This window comes from Accipiter gentilis, chromosome 9, assembly GCF_929443795.1.
Source record: "Accipiter gentilis chromosome 9, bAccGen1.1, whole genome shotgun sequence".
NCBI lineage: Eukaryota > Metazoa > Chordata > Aves > Accipitriformes > Accipitridae > Astur > Astur gentilis.
The window spans coordinates 29577058-29598420 of NC_064888.1; the positions used below are offsets into that span (position 1 = coordinate 29577058).

The window sequence follows — 21363 nt, forward strand, 5'->3', positions numbered from 1 at the left end:
GCCCGCCTGGCGTACACACCGGAGTCACGCGCCCCCCCGGGCTGGGGAGGCGGCGGCGGGCGGCGGGGCGGGGCCGGGCCGCCCCTGGCGGAGGGGCGGGCGCTGATTGGCGGCGCGCGGCGCCGGGCCCGCCCCCGCGCGGCGGGCGGGGAGGGGCGGGGAGGGCAGCGGCTTGAGGCGGCGCTCGGCTCGGCCCGGCCCGGCAGTCGCCGCCTGTCGGGTCCCGCGGGCAGCCGTGCCCGCCGCCGCCTCGCCCGCCGCCGCCGCGCCGCCGCCACCGCCGCCGCCGGGGGAGCCGGGGCACGCCGCAGGCGCCGCGCGGCGATGCGGGGCCGCGGCGGCGCCGAGCCCTGACTAAAGATGGCCGCGCTGCCCGGTGGGAACATGGCGGGGGGCGGCCGGGGGGCGCGGGTGGTGCTGCTGCTGCTGCTCGGCGGCTGCCTGGGCCGGCGGCCCCCGGCCGCCACCGCCGCCGCCGCCGCGCCGCCCGCCGCCGTCGTCTCCCCGCCCTCGGCGGCGGCGGCGGCGGCGGAGGAGACGGTGATCATCGGCCTGCGGCTGGAGGACACGGACGACGTCTCCTTCATGGAGGGGGGCGCGCTGCGGGTGAGCGAGCGGACGCGGGTGAAGCTGCGGGTCTACGGGCAGAACATCAACAACGAGACCTGGTCGCGCATCGCCTTCACGGAGCACGAGCGGCGGCGGGGCGGGCGGGCGGCGGCGGGGGCGGCGGGGCGCGGCGGCGGCGGGGGCGGCGGCGGGGCGGCGGGCGGCGGCGGCGGCGCCCCGCAGCGCTGCGGCATCCGCACCTCGGACATCATCATCCTGCCGCACATCGTGCTCAACCGCCGCACCTCGGGCATCATCGAGATCGAGATCAAGCCCCTGCGCAAGACGGAGAAGAGCAAGTCCTACTACCTGTGCACCTCCGTCTCGGCCCCCGCCGCCGCCGCCCTGGGGCCCGGGGCCGCCGGGGGGCTGGCGGGCGCCGAGGGGCCGGCCGGGCCCCCGCCCTGGGGCGAGACCACCTGGATCTACCACGACGGCGAGGACACCAAGATGATCGTGGGCGAGGAGAAGAAGTTCCTGCTGCCCTTCTGGCTGCAGGTCATCTTCATCTCGCTCCTCCTCTGCCTCTCGGGCATGTTCAGCGGCCTCAACCTGGGCCTCATGGCCCTGGACCCCATGGAGCTGCGCATCGTGCAGAACTGCGGCACGGACAAAGAGAAGAACTACGCCAAGCGCATCGAGCCCGTGCGCCGCCAGGGCAACTACCTGCTCTGCTCCCTCCTGCTGGGCAACGTCCTGGTCAACACCACGCTTACCATCCTGCTGGACGACATCGCCGGCTCCGGGCTGGTGGCCGTGGTGGTCTCCACCATCGGTATCGTCATCTTCGGCGAGATCGTGCCGCAGGCCATTTGCTCTCGGCACGGCCTGGCCGTGGGCGCCAACACCATCTTCCTCACCAAGTTTTTCATGATGATGACCTTCCCGGCCTCCTACCCCGTCAGCAAACTGCTGGACTGTGTCCTGGGCCAGGAGATCGGCACGGTCTATAACCGTGAGAAGTTGCTGGAGATGCTGCGTGTCACCGACCCTTATAACGATCTAGTTAAGGAGGAGCTCAACATTATCCAGGGAGCCCTGGAGCTGCGCACCAAGACTGTGGAGGACGTGATGACTCCCCTCCGAGACTGCTTCATGATCGCTGCCGAGGCTGTCCTCGACTTCAACACTATGTCTGAGATCATGGAGAGCGGTTATACCCGCATCCCCGTTTTCGAGGGTGACCGCTCCAACATTGTGGACCTGCTCTTCGTTAAGGACCTGGCTTTTGTGGACCCCGATGACTGCACTCCGCTCAAGACCATCACCCGCTTCTACAACCATCCGCTGCACTTTGTCTTCAACGACACCAAGCTCGATGCCATGCTGGAGGAGTTCAAGAAAGGTGGGCTCTTGCCTGTGGTGGGGGCGCGGGCGTGGGAGGTGTTGCTTGGCTGTGGTCAGCGTCTACCTTCTTGAGGTGAGGGAGCTCTGCAGAGAGGCCCCTGGGGTTCCTGCTCGTGGAGGAGGTTTCGGAAGGTGCATTCGGGACAGAGAGGGACCAGTGTTTAGGCATCTGCCAGATCTGCCCGTTCCCTGGGCCAGAAAGCTGATACGCGGCTGGTATGTGCCCCCGGCCTCTTTTCCCCACTGCACTGGGATGTGTGTGTGGGCATGGTGCCAAGCAAGGTTGTTTTCTTTCTTGCTTTTTCCACTCATTTGTCCATTATAGTGAGAACCGCTGACGGGAATCCGCGCCCGTTACTTGGCTGTGTCTTCTCCGTGCTTTTTCAGCTGGCCTGACAGTGAGGAGTGGGTGGGCTGCTCGGGTATCTTTCAGGCTTAGTGCGCGCACACGTGCTGAGATAAACAAGGCGTTTTAGCTCCATTCATAGGCTCAGCCGGCCGGCCTCAGCTCTGTGCTCGTGTTCCAGTTATTTTGATTGACACTTTGATCTTGTAACTCGTAAATAGTTTCAGGGTCTTAAAATGTATTCGAAAGCACCCGTCGGTGCTGCACTTCGGGAGTTACAGGTTTTTTTCCCTAGGCTTCCCTCTGCCCCCCAGGACCACAAGCTCAGCAAAGACACGACCCCTTCTACCTCTGCGGTGTAATGTGTGGATTAGTTGCATCAGAATGGGACTGAGGCTTTCCAGTCCTGTCTTAACTGTAGGAGGTGTTGACCTGACAAATACATCTTAATTCCTCTTAAAAGCTTTTGCTTATGAGAGAGAAAAAAGCTTTTTTGGTTTTCCTTTTTAAATCTGTTCCTTTCTGCAGATCAAATAATAACGCTATGTGGCCTGAGCAGGAGAGTGCTTTCAAAGAAAGTTAAGTGAAATTTCAAATGGATTGGGATGTGTGGACTCCTGTGCTGGAAAACTGAAGGCTGTTGGAGTCCCACAGAGGTGATCGTGCCCGGGGAGATCTGATCAAAGTACCCCTGAGCAGCTCAGTCCCTGGGAGATGACCTGGTTGAAAGAGGAGTTCTTTACAGTTGCACTGACCCCACAGTTAGGCTAATGGGGTATATTTGAGTTCACCTTTTATCAACTGCAAAAGTTACTTTGGAAAGAACTTTGTAAATTGGTGAATGGTCTTTCTAGGTGATAAATTTAAATTACCACTTAGATTTCAGGTGCTGTTTTGTCCACACGCTGAACTTTGACAGCATGGCATATGATCTCTTTCTTCCTGCTTAACTCAATTTTGGGCATTTGGAGGGTTACCCCATTGGTTTCCTCATCTTTATTTCATCTTCACAGATAGAAGGTGAACATACTCCTGCTTTTTGCTGACCAGTGCAGCAGTGGTTTTCTTTATCTCTTTCTGCCTCTGTGTAGTGATGGGGAAATCTTACTTGGGTTCGGAGCTGTTGAGGGAGAGATGAGGGGAGAGCCTCCCCCGGCTGTGGTTTCTGTGCTGTGGGATCTGCAGCTCGGATCTGGAAAACTCAGTTATGTCACTTAACTGTTGGCTGGTTAAAATGGATTTCACTGCATGTGTGGTCACAGGGTTCTTCTCCAATCCCCTCCCTCCTTCCCCCCCCCCCCCCCCCCCCCCCCCCCAGTTATTTGGATTCCAGATAGCATGGTGGGGTTCTTAACCTATAGTGAGACTTGGGTTTTTTCTAGTTTTGTTTCTAGTAATGTGTCTGAAGAAATGAATATTTTGTTGGTTGCTTTATTTCCTGTCTGAAAGAGATCAAATGCACTCCTGTGTGTTAACATAGGAGTCTTTTTATTTAATAGCTGGGAGAATTAGGTGCACATTTTAATCCTGCAAGTGTGGCTAAGCCAAATATGCCTCCTTACAGTTCCTGAAACTTGTGCTTAAAATAGGCTTCTTAAAAAATCTCCTGAGTAGCTTGGAAGATGCGGACCAGTCCTGGTAGCCAGAGGACTTCCTTTGCCTGCACTAGGAAATGTCCCAGTAGCACAAGTTTAGGATGGCTTCCTAACATGTGTGTTCCCTCTTGAGATCGCTGTGTCCGGGAATAGTCTCTGTAGCTGTGAATTAATTCAGGCTAGTTTGATCATACCTAAATGTTTACTCTAGAATAGCTATGCTGGTTGGTCTGTATGGACAAGCCCTGGTGTTAAGGACCAGCTCTGTCTTAACTGGTTTCTCTTTAAAAGGTGCAGATATAGTGGAAATAAATGGCTTCCTTTGTGTCCTTTGAAATGAATGTAAATAACTGATAGCTTGCTTGATCTGGCATAGCACAGTGTCTTTTGCAAGAGTTCTTCAAACTTTCTTCTTCAAAGCAACCTTGCCAAATTCCCGTGAGAATGTACAAATTAAGGGTGAGAATCAAATTGCAAGTTACTCTCTGGTAGAGTGTTGAAAATAAATAAGCTCACGGTTTTTAATCATTCCCTTCCTACTACGTTGACCTTCTGCTGCAGTAGGCTTGCTTCAAAACTCATGTGCATGCCTTTTTCCACTCAGGTCCCTGCAACCACCGTTCAGTGCAACGGGCAGCTCGTGTGACAGTCCTGTCAGTTGAATACTTTAATCAGTTTAAGGAGAGAGGCTTGGATTTTTTGTTTGTTTGTTTTTTTTAAAGAAGTTTGGTAATTAGCTGTTTAGGTGGGGTTTTGAAGCTCACTTTTTGGGTAGGATTAAAACATACTTAACTGAAGTGCAGAATGAAGGCTTAGGAGGAGGAGATTAAAAGCCAAGCACGGCAAGATATGTGTCCTTATGCTGTTGCGGAAGATGAAATGGGTAGTTCTGTACTTGTTCTGGTGCATAGGCTGAACAGCTGGAGGATTTGGTGGTGGGCCTATTATTAATGTTCTTTGTCCACAATTGCAAAATAAGTATCTGTTTCACTTCCACGCTGCCAGGCAAGAAACTTAATTTTAAGAGAGAGCTGCAGCACATTCCAACTCCCTTGTTGCTCTCATGTCTTAAAGCGTGAATAAACATGATTTCTGAAGCAGTCTGCAAAAAAGCTTCTCTTCTTAAAAGCATTGTTTACTCACAAATAAATAAATAGCTTTAGAAAGAGGGGCAATTTTCTATTCCCATCAACAGACCTTAAACCTGTACCAGCACTGTCAAATCTATTTGCCTACAGGTTGAGCAGACCGACTGCTTAACTTACTTGAATTCAATCATTCAAATTTAATGCAAGGAAGTGTAAGGTACCCTTTATATGGACCTGAGAAATGACCCACCTGGCTTTGCTCAGCGCAAAGAAGTATCTCATTTGAAGTCCACGCACAGCTATTCTGATGTTGGCCATTGCTGTAAAGGGGAGCATGACGTTACCTGTTCCAGGATTGATCTGTGTCCTGGCTCCTAAGCTGCAGCAGGGAGTGAATGAGCAACAAAGTCATTTTCGGAAAGAAGCTAGCAATCTGTCTCCACTGGTCTCCTTTTTCTTGTTGACAAGTGTGTGGGCTTGCTTTTTTTTTTTTGCCTTTTTTTTTTTTTTTCCCCCTTTTTCCCCTTTTTGACAGTTTTCCTAGGTCTCTGCTGAAATGCTCTCTGGCACTTGCTCTTGGTGTTTTTCACAGGCAGATCTCTGCATGTGTGATCCTAAATCCGAAGCGTTCTATTTCTAGCTCCCTGCCTGCCAGAGCTACAAGAATTCAGCTTGAAAAGCCTCATGTTGTAATACTAATATTTTAAGATTGGCCCACTTTCTACGAGCCATTGTATGGCTGCTTTCCTGGTGGCCTGGACGGCTTCAGAGTGCAGCAGTTTCTCAATTGGAGTCCTCCTTATCTGGGGACTTTGAGTCATATGTTTTGATCTTATTTATATCTGTCTCCACTATTATGTTATACTAAAGATTGGAGTTAATAACCTGTTACAAAGAAGTCACAGTAACCGTGTGCAGCAGTTCTGATCTCTTCTTTTCTGAATCACATGGCAGCCTTGAGAAAATTCCTAGATTCCTTATTAAAATCATTGCTAATTGGACCTTAAAAGATTTTTCTTTCCTAAAATCCTTGTCAGATTTAACTTGATGATCTTTCCACGCTCTGTTGGTCTTGTATTGTCTGTTTTTAATAGTGCTTATGTTTGGTGGCTCTATTTACTGTGGACATAGGACCTGGAAGAAAACTTTGCACATTTCTTTTCTAGTTCCTTTTCCCCCTCCAAAAAAACCCAAGCCCCAGCAACCTGAAACCTAAACCCCTTACTTTTGAGGGAGCAGAGAAGGAATACCTAGACCTACTTACTCCTCTTTTGAGCACAGAGATCCTCTTTTTGGAAGCAGGTAGGACAGCAAGCGATTGGTAGCCCAGGGATCCAAAGTTCTGCATTATTGTTGTTGAACTGAGGTTCTTTTCTGTTATTAGGTCACTTACCTTTCTGGTACAGCTCTAACCTAGGCTTGTAGGTGGCTTCTTTCCTAGTCCCTTTCATGTTTTATGGGTTCCCATCGTGATGAAGCTGAGTCCAGACTTCCCATGAGTAACTTCTATTTAATGGATCTGAATGCTCACTTTATAGTTTATCTAACAGTTTGTCTGTCTCCTGAGCCATTTTTCTGTGTAAGCATATGACTGCAACATTATGAGAAAATGGAAGAAACTACATAAATCCCTTCTGGGATTATGAAAGGCATGTAAAACTCCTTCTTGGAAAACAATATTGTTTTCAAGGCTGCTTGACTAATAAAAGGCACCTCCTCTGATCCTTCCAGGGAAATTCATATACAGGGAGAGGTGTTGAGGAGGTCCAGTGTGGAGACTTTTTTGTGTGAAGAGAGGAGGGGAGTGGTAGGTGGGAGGGAATTTGCCACCAAGATACAGAAGACTTAGCATGATATGCCTGCAGATTTGTTCCCTGAACAAAAATTGCATGTGGGGGTTGCCTCGTGACAAACTGCTTCTTGGCTGTCTGACACCATAGCACCCGCAGGTACTGTGCTGCCAAGAGCTTTGCTGGCCTTGCAGAGCTCCTGGGGGATGCGTGCTCATTCCACTGGAGAGAAGCAGATGTGGGTTACTGCAGGCAGCCCTCCTGCTGGTATGCTGAGGGGGAGGCATTAAAGGGAATGCATCAGAGACCAGCTCCAGTTCTTCCTGGGCTCCCTGAAGCTTTTTTAGGGATCAGCAGAAGAAGAGATGCTGTGGGAGAGCAGCAGTGCTTCTTCACCCTGGCCTCGGTGAGGAGCCCAGCTGGAGGCTCTGTTCTGCTGCTGAGAGTAGAAAGAAATGTGTGGTTCAGGTGGCTGGCCGGGAGAGGACTGATGAATTAAATGCCTTGAGCAGTAGAGGTTTTTAATCTGACACTCGTGCTGGGTACGATTCTTGGATTGCTTTTTACCTGATTGCTAGCAACTCTTGTCATTCAGCAAAGACAAGAAGTTGCCTTTTCCTCCTCTCAACTGTTTGCTAAGTTAGCAAATGCTTTCCTGCACTGAAGCTGATGGGAGTGAATTCCACCATGAGTGAACCACGTTCCTATCTGCTTTCTCTGTGTCTGTAAAGGTTATCTGTAATGGGCACAGATGTAAACTTCAGGTCAGTCTGTGCAGCCAGCAGCATTTCATGGCTAATTTTGGAGTAGAGTAGAAAGAAGAGGCAGAATGTCAACTTCTGAGCAAATTCAGTAGTGCAGGAAAATGATCAGGTAGTTTAACCATTGCAGTATTCTTCCAGGGCTGAGATTTTTTTGAGTTTCAATATTTCTCTGCCAACATGCGGTTCTGAGGAGCGGAAGACTCTCCTGGTGACCTTCAGTTGACTCTAAGGGTGTGAGAACAATGACAGTGAATCCTTTGCAGTTAGTACGTGTCCGACAATGGCTATGGGTGCTTAGAGAAAGTATTAGAAAAGAGCAAATTTATTGTGTTCCCTTACTGATCTCATCAGGCTGCAATTCAAGATGTTTTGGAACTAAAGATACTGTCTTTATTTAAATAGCCCTAGATGCTTATTTCTTTCTGTGAGTGTGTCTAATCAACACTGAACATTTGTCGGCTCTTGGACATAGACAAACAACAATAGTGGGGTATCTCCTGTCAGTAGCTTTGTAGTGCTAGTGGCAGAAAGCAGTAGATCTAAAGGTTGCATTTCTGATTGTGACTTCTGTATGAAGCCATCCAAAGGTAGCTTTTGTTTTGGCAGGCTGTGGTATCACTCCAGCTGATGATTCAGGAAATGAGGAAGTTAGCCACCTCAAGCTTCATACATGTGAGCCCCAGTCCCCTCCATTCTTTACTGAAGGAATCGTTAAAGTGAGTGGGCGGGGGCGGGGGGGATTACTTGGTCACTTAGCTTGTAGCATTAGTGCTACTAAACTGTAGAGAAAAAAATCTATATATCTTTCTGGTGTTGACTAGTGCCAGATTTTGTCTTGCTCACTTGGAGGGCAGACATTCTAGTGCACAGGAATTAAGACCCGGAGAATTTGAAGCCTCACTACTTCACTTCTTCTAAACACTGTGCAATGTATGCTTAGTATTAAGAGTCATAAGTCAGTTTTACAGCTGCTTAGGCACCATGAAGTAGGCCTAGAATGAAAGGAGTGGCCGAGTTCTCTGTTGAATGGGTCTATATCTCATCCTGCCTTGCTTTTTCCATTGATACTTAACAAGACCTCACTTTTTCATTAGCTTATGTGCCTTTACAGAGCTGTGGTGCAGTTGCCAGTCTAGGTAGATGAATTGCACTTCTAGTATTGAGTCCCTCCCAATTTCACTAATGGAGCTTGTAAAACTAGCCTTTCACACAGAGTACTTCCGTACTCTGAACCGTACCCTGGTGAGCATGACCTGGCACTCTTGTTAATTTGACAAGGTCCTGAAATACAGTGTACCAACTGTAAATAGGAGTGTAAATACTTGGTGCTAATGAGCTCTAGCCAACAGCACATGGCTAACAGTCCCAAATCAGGTGGTTGATCCAGCCTGGCTCCTGCCAAGGTCACTGAGTCATTTCAGGACTATCTAGTGATGGGCTTTTGTTTCACTTTTCAACAGTACATAATCATAGAAAAAGAGATGCATAAATCTGTCAATAACCTTCTTCTGGTGGAATCCACCTTTTCCCTTGGCCTAGAAATCAGCATGGCCCAATAGTTGCTGGCAGAGGAAGCTATGCTGGGAATAAACTAGGGCTAAGTGTGATGGTGTACAAAGCATCTGTGAGAATAGCATGAAAAGTAAAGCTGGTTAAAGAACTGTAAGGGGAAGAAATGACCTAGTCACCTCAGTGTAGGTCGTCTTTCAGAGAGGTAGATGTAGGGAAGAGAAAGGGATGGCCTGGAACAGGGAAGTTGAGAAGCCTTTGGTGTTCTAAATGGCTTTTTGTACAACATAGAGTAATGAAGTTCTGATTCTTCAAAACATATAGTTATGAGTTGAGGCAGAGAAACTAAAGTCTGCTAAAAGATTTCCCATAGTTTCCTTAAAAAATACCAAAACAAACACCCAACAAAAAAACCCACCACCCCCAATGTTATGACTCCAGGACATGCCACCATACTATGTCTTTCACAAAGTGGACTTGGAGGAACCAGGTCCCTATTTGACACTTCAACTTGAAACAGGAAGTTGCAATATCGGAAAGATAGGTGGCAGGGAGATCCATCATGCTTGGAGAGAAACTGGATGTTCTTTTGACTTGCCGCTGGAGCTGCATGTACCAGATGTGCTTAACACAGCGGTCGACTCGGCTTATCTTTCAATTCCTGGTCCCCAATAACAAAGAGGCTTTGATTCTTTCCAAACTTGTCTCCACTAACTCTTTCCTTTTTTGTCCTCCTTTACTCAAAAGCGCTCTCTTCCCTGGTTATGGCTCTGTCTGTAGTAGCTTTCCACTCTGGAGAGTCATGAGTAGGGGCCCTTGGAGACCTCTGAGCCATTGTTCTCATGTTTTGTGTTAAAATTGCGTGGGAGCCTTCCAGAATTTTGGTAGGCAGCCAGTTTTCGCTGAAGAGAAGAATGACTTTCAGGATTTGCTACACTTCTGTGTTGTCTAGGGGACATCATATGGGCTGTCTGTCTTTGACAACAGTGTTGTGTTAGTACACAACCTGTAAATGCAAGAGGTGTTTCTTTGTCTGCGTTGGCTGGCATCTTGGAAATTAGGATTCTTACCTGGGTGTTTGTGGTTATTTTTCTGATTCAAAGACATGAGTCAGTCTTGCTCTTTACCTACTGGTGATGATATCTGTTTGAGAGGACTAGTGAAAGGATACTAGAAAAGCAACTTATTTTGTAACCAAATCGTCTTAAAATACCGAAGCCCTGGATTGAACAGAAACCCTCAAGCTAAGAAAGCTTGTTGTCTCTTTTGTATTGAAGCATTTTGCTTGTAAATGGTTTTGTATAGTAATTTCAGTGTTTAAATAAGAAGCAACAGCCCTTCTCATCAAGGAACTGTACTTTGAAGGGCAGAGTAAGTGTGATGCCTGTCAATCTGGGAACCGAAACCTGATGATTATTGAGGCCTCAAGAGTTATAAGTTAACACGATTCTGCTGCAGTTACTAATTAACCAAGCAAGAGCTTTGCTCCAGCCAAAGGAGCTGGGGCCAGGATGAGCCCATACATTTAGTACAAAAGATCTGTATAGTTTTGTTTTCTGTAATGCTTTCCGTTGGGATTGCACCATTCTTTTGCTGGCAGTCCTAAAAGGATCTGCTCTTCAAATGAGAGCAGTGTTGTAACATTGCTCTCTGCAGGGTGAACCATGCTGTCAGACTGGGCTCCTACTTGCTTGAGATTGTCTCCCACAGCAAGCATGAATGAAAGTTGGTGTGGTTTTTTTTTCATAGTGAGTTTTTATGGTGGCATAATCTCTTACAGTGATATGATGGAGCCATCTGTGACTGTTGATCTTTGTGGAGGTGAACAACGCTTTATTTTCCCCACTTGTCCATGGGTAATGAGGGCAACAAAATGCTGACTCTGCCTTTGTTGGATACTCTGCTGCCAGCAAACAATTTTAAGAGGGATCTTGCCATTTCTGTTTTCCTTCCAGTACTCCACCTCCAGCTTTCAGAAGATTGTCCTGCCTGCCCTTTGCACTGGGGTGTTCAAAGTCCAGCTCTCAGCTGAAAGTGAGCCTGCAGGACCCCTTTCCATGCAACAGTTATGTGAGGACAGCAATGATCAGTTGCCCACTTTTATTGCTTGTGAATTGCTTGTCAGCAATTTCTAAACTCCTACAAAAAAGGAAGAAAATCTGCCGGTGTGAACTTGTTCTTGATAAAAATTTACAATCTGGCATCGAAAGTAGGTGTGGCTGTGGGTTTTAGGCAAGCTGCAGGCTTAGTTCTTCCTATCTAGCCTGGGACATCTTTCCACTGGAAGCAAGTAGAGCTCTTACAATTCCTGTACATAGCAAGTGCAGACAGGGGCCTTCAGTTGATATTATGGGGCATCTAGTAAGAGGCTTCAGTTAAATTTTGTACTAGTTAAGGTAGGCCTAAATTATGAAATAGAGTAGCTCTAACTTCAACTCCAACGGGCATCACTAAGTTTTTGCTTCAAGGTGGATAAATTAGTGATATGTTTTGCTATGTGAATTTATGTGGGTTTTTTCCCCTGTTGTGTAACTGAGGTATGTGTACAGATAAAGCTTTTGGACTTTCAGCTTTTATTTTAGTGTCTTGATGTAGCATGTGGGGAGGAAGTATCGCTCAAGATATCAATTATATGAAGACTTACTGCCTAGGTCTTGCTTTTCCTTCAGCAGAGGAGTAAAGCCTCACAGGAGGCTGGGGCAGTGGTCCTGTGAGTAGTTCACTATGCGGACTATGTGGTTGTAGCAGGATGGGATTTATGTTGCTCTTCAAATGTGATCTGGTCTTTGTTGCATGCTGGTTCCCTGCCCTCATGGGGAATAAATTTATCTTTTTGCTGATATTCTAGTTTGCCTGGAGCCTTTTGGAGAGGTTCAGCTTGAAAACACTGATAACTCCACAGCTCCATTCAAGAACTTTGCACTGCTCACTGGGAGTATTTCTTTTCTTCTCTTAGTGTTGAAGAATTGCTTGCACTATGTGAATGGGATTTCTCCCAGAGAAATCAAACCCCCTATCAAAATCATTGTCTGTTTCTCTCTTAATAAAAATCCTGTACAGTGTACTTTAGACTCAACATCAGCTAATAAAAGTTTGAGTGCTCACTTGCAAGAGAAATGAGAGACATTCTTGTATCACCTGTAGGGGAAAGCCTGCTTCCATTCCTTCTATACTAGTGTGTTTGTGTTTTCCTGTGACCCTTACAGAGATCACAACGTGCTTAAAGCTTTATTCCCTTTCCATGTGATGGAGCCTGCCTCTGTCATAATCAGGACTGACAGTTTTGTAGGTCTTGCTGTTCGGTTGACAAAGGCCCAGGGGGGATTACAATCACTAATGTGGAATTGCTTTGCCAGTAGTTTACTGGTTTAATCCAGCTTGTGTTGTATTGTCTGAAGGCTCCCAAGGAGAACCTGGAAATGGAGAAGTTGCACAGTTCACCCTGTGGGCAGTCTTGGTGGGGGGTGAAGCTTCCCAACGTGGGAATCCCCTGAGGTTAGAGATTGAGGAAGGCAGCTGGGGCAGCGAAAAACTTAATTACCTACATAATGGATGCTAGTCGCCAAGAACTACAGCAATCGATGCCAGTCACAGGGTTGAACCTGTGAGTGCAGTTGTAGTGTGTGCAGCCAATGTGCAAGCAAATACAGTAGTTTTCTTTTTTCCTGCTTTCTCCAATGCTCCTGGGGTTAAGGGTGGGGGTGAAGGTTTCCCTGTACTGTGTGATGCACCACAGATGGGAATCCCAATCTCTCCTCTTCCTCCTCTCTGCAGGGGCACACCTGCCATGCATAGGATGAGAGGTCTACCAGGAGAGCTCTGATGTCAAGGGCTCTATATTCTGTTAATGTTTTTTTTTTTTTCTTTTTGTTTTTCTTTCCAGAACAGCTGTTTTGAATTTTCCAATTTTTTTCTGTAATTTTTGAACATGCTTTCTTTTTTTATGAGAGAGAGACTGGGGAATGGTGTGGGGTGGAGGGAAGACACACATATATTTGAGTGTCAATGGCATTTTCACTTCTGATTCCTGGCCTGAAAACTGGGTTTAAGCTTGTTGCTTGCCTGCTGTTTGAACATGGTCCAGTGGTAAGAGGCTTTAATACGTTTCTTCTTTGTAAATCGTCAACCTCACATCTTCCAGTAAAGGAAAGAATTTGGGAGTATAGCTTCCAAGAGTAATAGCCTTCTTAGATCCATGCAATGCACAGGCTCCAACCAAAAAGTTCCAAGGAAAATATCCAGAAAGGGAGAAGTTGTCTAGTTGTATCCCTGATGGTTTTGCATTTAAACTATTGGGCTTTGCAGAGAGATCAGTATGCTCTTATTTTCAGATAAATGTGCACCCGTTCTGGAACTAATAACTATGGTGGAATCTCTTAGTCCAAGCATAGAGTAGAGAAATTAACAAAATGTCTCTTATTTCCCAAATTTATATTGATGATGCTCTGTAGTTTGTAATTTTTCCTGCTATCCAATTAATCTCTAGCTGAAAACACACTTGGAAGTATTGGAGGCTGTATACAGGTGCCCTGCTTTCTGCTTGCACCTGCCTCCTGATCAGCAGAAAGAGCTGAGTGCCTTGAGAAGTGCTTGAAAGGCTTAAAGGAGGATGCTGAGGAAAAAGTCACCATGAGGAAGCTGGTAGGCTTGGGGACTTGGGTGGCATTTATGCTGAGTCTGGGTCTACATCCATTTCCTTTGAAAAGCACTAAACCAGAAGTGTCCTGCCAGTTTTTGGAGGAAGCTTCAATGTGAACGTTCTCTCAGGAGGGAATGAAGTGCTTTAAACTCAAGAGATTCTGTCAACAAATGAGGTTATCTTAACCATCCTCTCCAGCGCTGCAGTTAATAGTTGTGACAAGGAATGAATGTGTACTGTGATTAAACGTGTACTCTCACAGCTAGAGGCAGCATGCAGTTTCTGGGAGCAAGAACTCTTGCTGTGGTAATGCTCATGAACAATTCTCCTAACAAAAGGAATTCTCATATCTCAGTGTCTTCTGTGGCTTTGAGGATGATTGGGACACAAAAAACCTGAAGATATGACTGGATGCAAAAGTTCTTGCAGATAGGAACAGATTATTTTTTTAATGTCATAAAACTGAGTTTAAAGCATACAGGAGATTTAATTTTCCTGTTCCTGTTTGTTCCCTCGAAAATGTAGAAATGACCCAAGGAAATCAAGGGCATGACTGCTTCAAGTAGGTTGAGAGTTGAGCAAGGATAAAGTTGAAGGTTTGATCTTTTGGATTTCCTAGTGCTGCCCAAAGTTGCATATAGACTGTCATGCCTTCTCCTTGTGCTTCAGTTATTTTGCTGTAGAAGGAGGACTAATTTTTGTCCCCTTCCCATGTATCAAATGAATGGTTTTGTGGGAGCCAGTATGTTTCAGCTTTTCTCCTGTGATTTAAGATACATAATAGGAGTTTGCTTTAATCTTCATGTAACAGCTTCCTTACATGATGATTGCAACTTTCTTTAGACTGACAGTCCCTCCAGTGACTCAGATTTGGTTTATCTTGCCCTGAGGTCCTTGGCTGTCAGTGTCTTTATTTAGCGTTTTCACCCTCCTTTCTGCATATCAGTGTGTAGTTCTCCTGGCATTGTTTGTTGGTAGAAGGTGAGAAAAATCAGAGGAAAAACTAGGAGACAGTAGTAACAGATGAGATGAGGTCATCCACTAGACAAGTGTGTGGACACACAGTTAAGGTGAATGCCCCAATGGTTAATGCTTTGTTCTGTATAGCTTTATGGGTGCTAAAATTGCTGCTGTAAAGTTCATTGTCAGGTGCTTTCTAACCTTACTGACACAGGGGGTTTTAATCTGTTGTTTTTTCCTTACTGTGTCAGAGGTGCCATTTATCCTATTCTGCTTGGCTTTTATTTAAAACAGTTTTAAAGTAATGTCCAGTTTAGGATTGATTATGAACTGAAAATGTTTCTGGTTTGCTGATCTGAAAACCTAGTAGGCAAGTCTTTAAGTGGCATGCCTCTTATTGCCTAAATTCGCAGTCTTGAGGGATATGCAAGTAGCTCTCCTTTTTTCTTGTCAGTGACAAGGTGGTATGATTAAAACCTTGGCTCCCTCATGAGCCAGGAAGTCTTGAACTCTCTTCCTGGTACAGCTGCAAAGTTGTTCTTGCACCATGGACAGGTTGGTTACACCAGAGGCTAACACAACAGTGTTCCTCATTGCCATCCCTTCCAAGGAGTCTTGAGCAAGCTGGGTAAGAGGGATGCAGTGACATAGATTCAAGTCTGTTCTCACTGCTGGTGAAATTTAGGATGAAAAGGGTGTCTTAGTTGGGTTTTTCCCCTTATTCCATGTGTGATGTTGTGATAACGGGGAAGTAGCAGCCCACCAGCCTGCTATTCGTCAACAGTTAAGGGGTTGTGCAAGATCTGTCCTTTTGATAGTCCAGCCGTGCTCTAGCGTGGTGCAGGGTACCTCCTCGGTATGCCACTCACCCTGTCCTGCTTTTTCTGAGCGTATTGGCAGAGACTGGATTCTGCCACTGCTTTGATGGTTGTGTTGGGCCCGTGTGCACATCAGCGTCTAGGCTGGACTTGCCCCCATGACACAGAATTGAAAAAACCTGTGTCCTGTTGATACCATTATCACTGTCTCTTCATGCTTCTGTAAATGACTAATGTCTGATTAAAGGGTCTGTTACTGCAGAAACTCAGTGTTGGACTCAGAATCAAGCACACCATTGTGTTGCACTAGCATGAAGAGTTTTGCTGTGGTTGTGATCATAATTGATCTGTCTAGCTCCATCCTGGTTCTTTATTGTTTTCTTTGACATAGGAGGTAGGACCAAGATGGAGGAGCTGAGAATTTTGCTGCTTGTCCCATTCAGAAAATGGATGTGACTGGAACAGTGAAGACATCCATTTTCTCATCTCTCTCCCAGGGGGTAGGCTTGTGCAGGGAAGAGGTGGACAAGGACTAGTTCATCCTTCTTCCCTTGACTGACTAAAAGAAGAGGTGAGTAATGGTGTCCTCCAGTAAAGTGGGAATTCAGAAATCTCATCGGAAAAGTTGCTGCCAGAAGTGACAGAAATAGATTCTTAGTTTCAGAGAAAATTACTTTTCCTTAATTTTTAATCAGTTTGTGTTGGAACAGGGAGACAAAGGGAGTGATGTAGGACTAGGTAGGGCAGCCTTTGACGGCTATGCAAGGAAGAGATGGGAGTGTCACAACCTGTGAGTTGTTAACCTTTTGAAGTCGCATGGGGTAGATGTCTCATTACCCTTCTCATTACCCTTGCCCCAACGCATGCATATTTTTACCTGTGGCATACCAAGCAAATTACCTTCTGCCTCAGAGATGGCAAAGGGTTGTTAAACCTGTTTGGCTTCGAGGCAGTCATTCTGGGGATTCTCTTTATCTGCATGGGTGAGGGTCAGGAGGCCTGCAGAAGCCACCCTCCTCTTCCCATGTCTGATGTCCACTCTGCAGGACCAGCACTTAAGGCAAAAACTCCTGTGTTGGACAAGGGGTTTTAGTAAGTGCTTACAAAAATAGTGGTAGATCATCCCTCCAGGCTCAGGTAAGAGCTCCAGTGCTTGTGGGAAGTCTGCAGCCACAGTTGAACAAGCCAGTCACTTCTCACAATAGGGAGGGTGCTTGAGTACAAAGTTTGAAGATCTTATTAGAGAAATTGAAGGTTAAACTATGTTTGCAGTTTGATTTTTAAATTTGATACTATATTTTTGAAGCCAATTGTCATGTGTTTCTCATTTTCCCTATCAGAATAAGCTGTTTTTAACATAAGTGATTGACTGCATGAGTGCCTGTCAAAGTGCTGACTTCAGCATGAAGAAAGAGTTTATCTGCATTGTGTACACATGGACGCATCTTGGGAGTGATTGTGTTTCTTGGTATATAGCACATCTGTAGCAGGTGACAATAATACTGAACAAAGCCATGCGCATTTCTGTTTGCTTCTATTTTTTTTTTCTTTTTTTTTTTTTCTTCTAGTTATTGCAAACTCCTGTAAGATTGCTGAGACAAGCCTGGGTATGGGAGTGGTCAAGGAGAATCCAGAAGCTTTGGAAAGAGAGGGAAAGTGAGGGAACTGCAGTTGTTCAGTGCGTGGGCAAAGGTTAAAGCATAAAATACAGAAAACTAAAACTATCATAGAAAAATAGGAGAAAAAAAAAAAAAGTAGAAAGCGTAAAACCTGCTGATGAGGATAATCACTGAAGTATCTGACCTCCCTCTGCTGCTTTTGTCACAGAGGCTCCTGACTTGCTGTTTGTGCTTGCCTGTGTTTTTGGTGTGTCTCAGTGATCCGCTTAATGTTACTAAAACAGGTGCCACACACAGACATAGGCAAGTAAGCTTACTTCTCACTGTTCCGCCAAAGGATATGAGTCATGGCTGAAGCGATGGTTCATTTAGTGGAACAGTTAACCTAAAAGTATGGAAGTTGTCAGGGTTTCCAGTGATAACTATTTCCTTTGGATATTTTTTGTGTTATGGACACAGCAAGGAAACTTTGGACTGTGGACATTGGTCTGTTAGGAATTGACCTGTAGTTGTAAGTTTAAATTGTGAGCCTCATAATACAGGTAACTGATTGGTAATGGAAGTTGAGCTAGATTTGAACCCATAGAAGATTATTGACTTGATCTTTTAATCTGTCAGCTCATTCTTCACTCCTGTTTTCTGTTTGGTTGTTGTAGTTTTGAGATGTTTTTGGAAAGGGTACTGGGAAAACTTGCAAACATTTTTCAAACAAAAGGTGGTTTGTCTTCATGGCTGGGAGGGTTCACTTGGACACTTGCTCTGAATTTTTTTTTTTGTTTGGAAAACTGAAGTTCTTAGAAGTTAGATGGCCTTGGCTTTCTTTGTTCTTTCTTCTGTCTCAGACATTTGTATCAGCTCTCTCACCGAGCTCTTTATCTTACTTGGCTTTTCTGTGGATGCCTGGAGGCCTTGGCTCACATTCTCAAGAGTGTCCACTGGTTCAAGAAGCCATCACTGCTATCAAATTACCTTGACAGCTGTTGTCCCATTTCATATTTGCCATCCCCTCCCCCTGGCTCCCTTGTGATTTTTGGCAGAAGCTGTGGCTATTGAGCAATAAAACTTGGATCTGAGAATCCTGTTGCTGGTGGGAAAATGAGATGAGAGCATACTAGTTAATGCCTTGCAACTTGACTTCTTGCTGATGTATAATCAGTAGCATCTTTATTTAAAAACAAAACCTACCACTAGCTACTTTGTTTGTGGATTGAGTGGATGGTTCATTTGCTGTTCATCTGGAGTTGTGTGATAGGTGCTGGTCTCTTGAAATAGCACACTCTATACCAAGACGTATATGACCAGACAAGCTCTTGATTTGGAGTCCTTGACAAATGCCTATGCATAAGGATGGCAGAACAGCTAGGATGCTCATGTTAATGAAAGTAATCCATAGGGCACGACTGACTTCGTCTTCATGTTAGTTTTACTGATGATCCTGTCCCTGCGTAACCTGGAATAGAGCTCCTGTAGTACTATTTAGTAGACATTAAAGATGACCCTATAAGAAGCAATTACTCTTGCATGGATTTGAATTAACAAAATTTAGAGAGAGCATTTGGGGGCTGCTCTTTTGTGTGTGTTTGGGGATTTCATTGCCATTCTTTTAAATGCAACCATAAAATACTTCTGACAACTGACGGAAATGGTGACGATCTTGGGACCAACCATCGTAAGAGAACTGCCATCTCTGTAAACCTCTCCTTTTAAGATGTTTTGTGTTTCCTTTGTCAGTTGTTTGAGAAGTTGGCTGATGCATGGCATGCTTTAATCTCTACTGATCATTCCTCTTGTCCCTGTTGGAACATGTCAGCAACTTAATTTTGTGTAACATACTGGAAAAAATAGGAAGGAAGGAGCAGATCTTAATTGGAAAGATGACTGACAGAAAACAATTAATGTATCCAGAACACTCAGTTCTGAGGAACACACATAGGAGAAGCATGTAAAAAAATTCTTTTGCTTGCAATGTATATGATTTACTAGCTGATAACATCAGTGTGAAATGTAAAGCTTGTAAAAGTCTGGCTCAGACCAGCCTTAATGCATGTCTTACAGCTCCGAAATTACTGTGCCAAAGTGGGAAGACTAGACTCCTACTGAAACATGTGCTGCAACTATTTTGTACGTGTTTGTGGAGAAGGGTATTTTAAGCAGTTGCTGAATGGTTCTGGTGTGTGTGGATTGAAATCATGACTTCAGTCAGTGGCTGTAAATTTGAGGGCTAGTACCTTGGGGCTCCATCCTGGTAGGAACTGGTGGATTGTGGCACATTATGTGGTTTCAGCATCGCAGGTGCTGTGGAGTCCTCCTGGGTCGTGCTGAAGAAGAGTTGGGGATGTACTGTGACCAGCTGTGAAGTCAAGGGGGGAACACTCAGAAAGCATAGGGTCAAAGATGTCCTCTAACTTTGGAAAATCACAATTACATCAACATTACCTCCTGGAAAAGAAATAGAAGTAAAATAGAGAATGGATTACATTGAGGTGAAAAATGCATGAAGTGTCCCCCCCCTAGCTGTAATGTTTGAGTTGCAAGGTGGGTTGCATGGGTTTTCTGTTGACATGTGGGGAAATAACTTTTTACTGACTTTTCTTTCCCCCGAAAGGAACACAAAAAACAATCATAAGGCCTCAATTTGGTGTACAACTTGATTAAAGTGTTTTTTTTTGGTTGTGTTTTGTTTTGGTTTTTTGTTTTCTTTTTTTTTTAAAGAGAAGTAGTGGCAATTTATCTTTCCTGCCCTGCATCCCTTGCTATCCTGGCATTTAGCACGGGTTTAAACAAGGTGCTCCTTGGTCCGATCTCTCCATGGAGATCACAGAAAACGCTGGAAGGCTTGAGCTTCCTGCGATCCCTGGCACGTCTTCCGTTACGCAGCTACGGTTATTGTAGCAGTAGGGGACTTGTTAGTTTTCCAACTGCAGTTCCCAGCGAACGTGTCCGCTCTGCGGTGTAGACTCCTGCATGTTCGGTGTTAAAATAGTTCTATAGCTTTCAGGCATCTTGCATTTCAAATATGGGTGGAGAAACAAGTGTTGGCCTTTAAGGCAGGGGTTTCAAAGCTTTTTGATATCAAAGGCCATGTTGACAACTTGGCAGGCGCTTGTGGGCCTGAGTGCTTTAGATCTTTAGGATAGGAGCTGACTTGCTGCAGGCATTGGAAAGGATGTTTTGCATTGTTTAAATGTATTGTCAGGTGTGTTATGTCCTTTCTCTGCAGTGTGGCTGCTGAAATGTCTCCTCCTTTCGTCCTAGGCTTGGCTCACTTTCCTGTCAGCCAGGGAAGGGGTTAATTTGCTGTTACAGTCCGCGCCAGCTTGTGTCTTGCTGTCCAGTCTCTTCTGCTTAAACCCACTCCCGTGGGGAATCCCATCTCCTGACCCCTCTGCTGCAACAGCTTGCGCTATGGCTGCAGAGGGTGGAAGGGAGCTTTTGGGGAACGTGTTAAGCTCAGCCAGCAGCATACAGGGTGGGAGGAAGCATCTCGGCTGGGAGTCCTTCGTAGCCCTCTCCCCTGTGTCGGAAGCAGGTAGGGTTCTGCAAACCCAGGAAAGCAGCCAGTTCTGGCAGGGCAGAGCTTGTCTATCCTGGTCAAGGTCTCAAAGGTCTTACCAGGTTACTCGCTTGTTGACTGTTTGAAATACCAGCATGTGTTGCTTCCGCTCTGTTCTTGTACTTTCCAGCCTTGCTGAACGGCCACTCTGCTTTCTTGCATTGGGTGCATTAGCTTCATTGGTTTGCTGTGGTATTTGAGCATCTTTGGATGATAGACGAACATCTTACCAGTACTTAATGAAGTATGCTTACGTCTATGAGAAGGTTTATTTCCATTTCCTATGTGAGGCAAGTGAAGTGCAGAGGTCGGTGCTACGACACAGTGCAGAAGGATAAATGCAGTGCACAGGGATGTACCAGAACTTTTCTTAACGCCAGCCCTGTTGCAACCAGTGTAGCTATGACAGCATGGAGTGCGACCAGGCTAATTGTTTGGATCCTTGTCTGGCTCATGGATAGAGCTTGTGACTCGCATTGAGCTCTGGCTGCACCGCTGGCTCAGTTGCTGGAAGAAGCAAAGCTGGCATGGATGTTTCAGCTTTTAAATGCAGTCACAGGTTTTGGTCTGAAGTGGAAGCGTACTTTAAGAGCTATGTTGTTTTGCACGAAAGACTAAAAGACAAATCTGTAGCAGTGCAGAGAAGCCAGTTCTCCCTACTCCTGGTCATGTGCTTTCACCACAAAGACCCTGTTTCTTCTTTTACTTAACTGAAGAATTCCATTA

At 45.9% G+C, this 21363-nt stretch overlaps 1 protein-coding gene across 1 annotated transcript in view; it reads left to right on the plus strand.

Annotated features, from left to right (window-relative positions):
* The first annotated feature begins 293 nt into the window (after positions 1-293).
* Positions 294-21363, plus strand: part of CNNM2 (cyclin and CBS domain divalent metal cation transport mediator 2) — a 128711-nt gene continuing 107641 nt past the window's right edge. The window contains exon 1 of the mRNA XM_049810636.1: positions 294-1954. Within this exon, the coding sequence (XP_049666593.1) occupies positions 361-1954 (1594 nt within the window). The 5' untranslated portion in view covers positions 294-360. The remainder of the gene's footprint in view (positions 1955-21363) is intronic.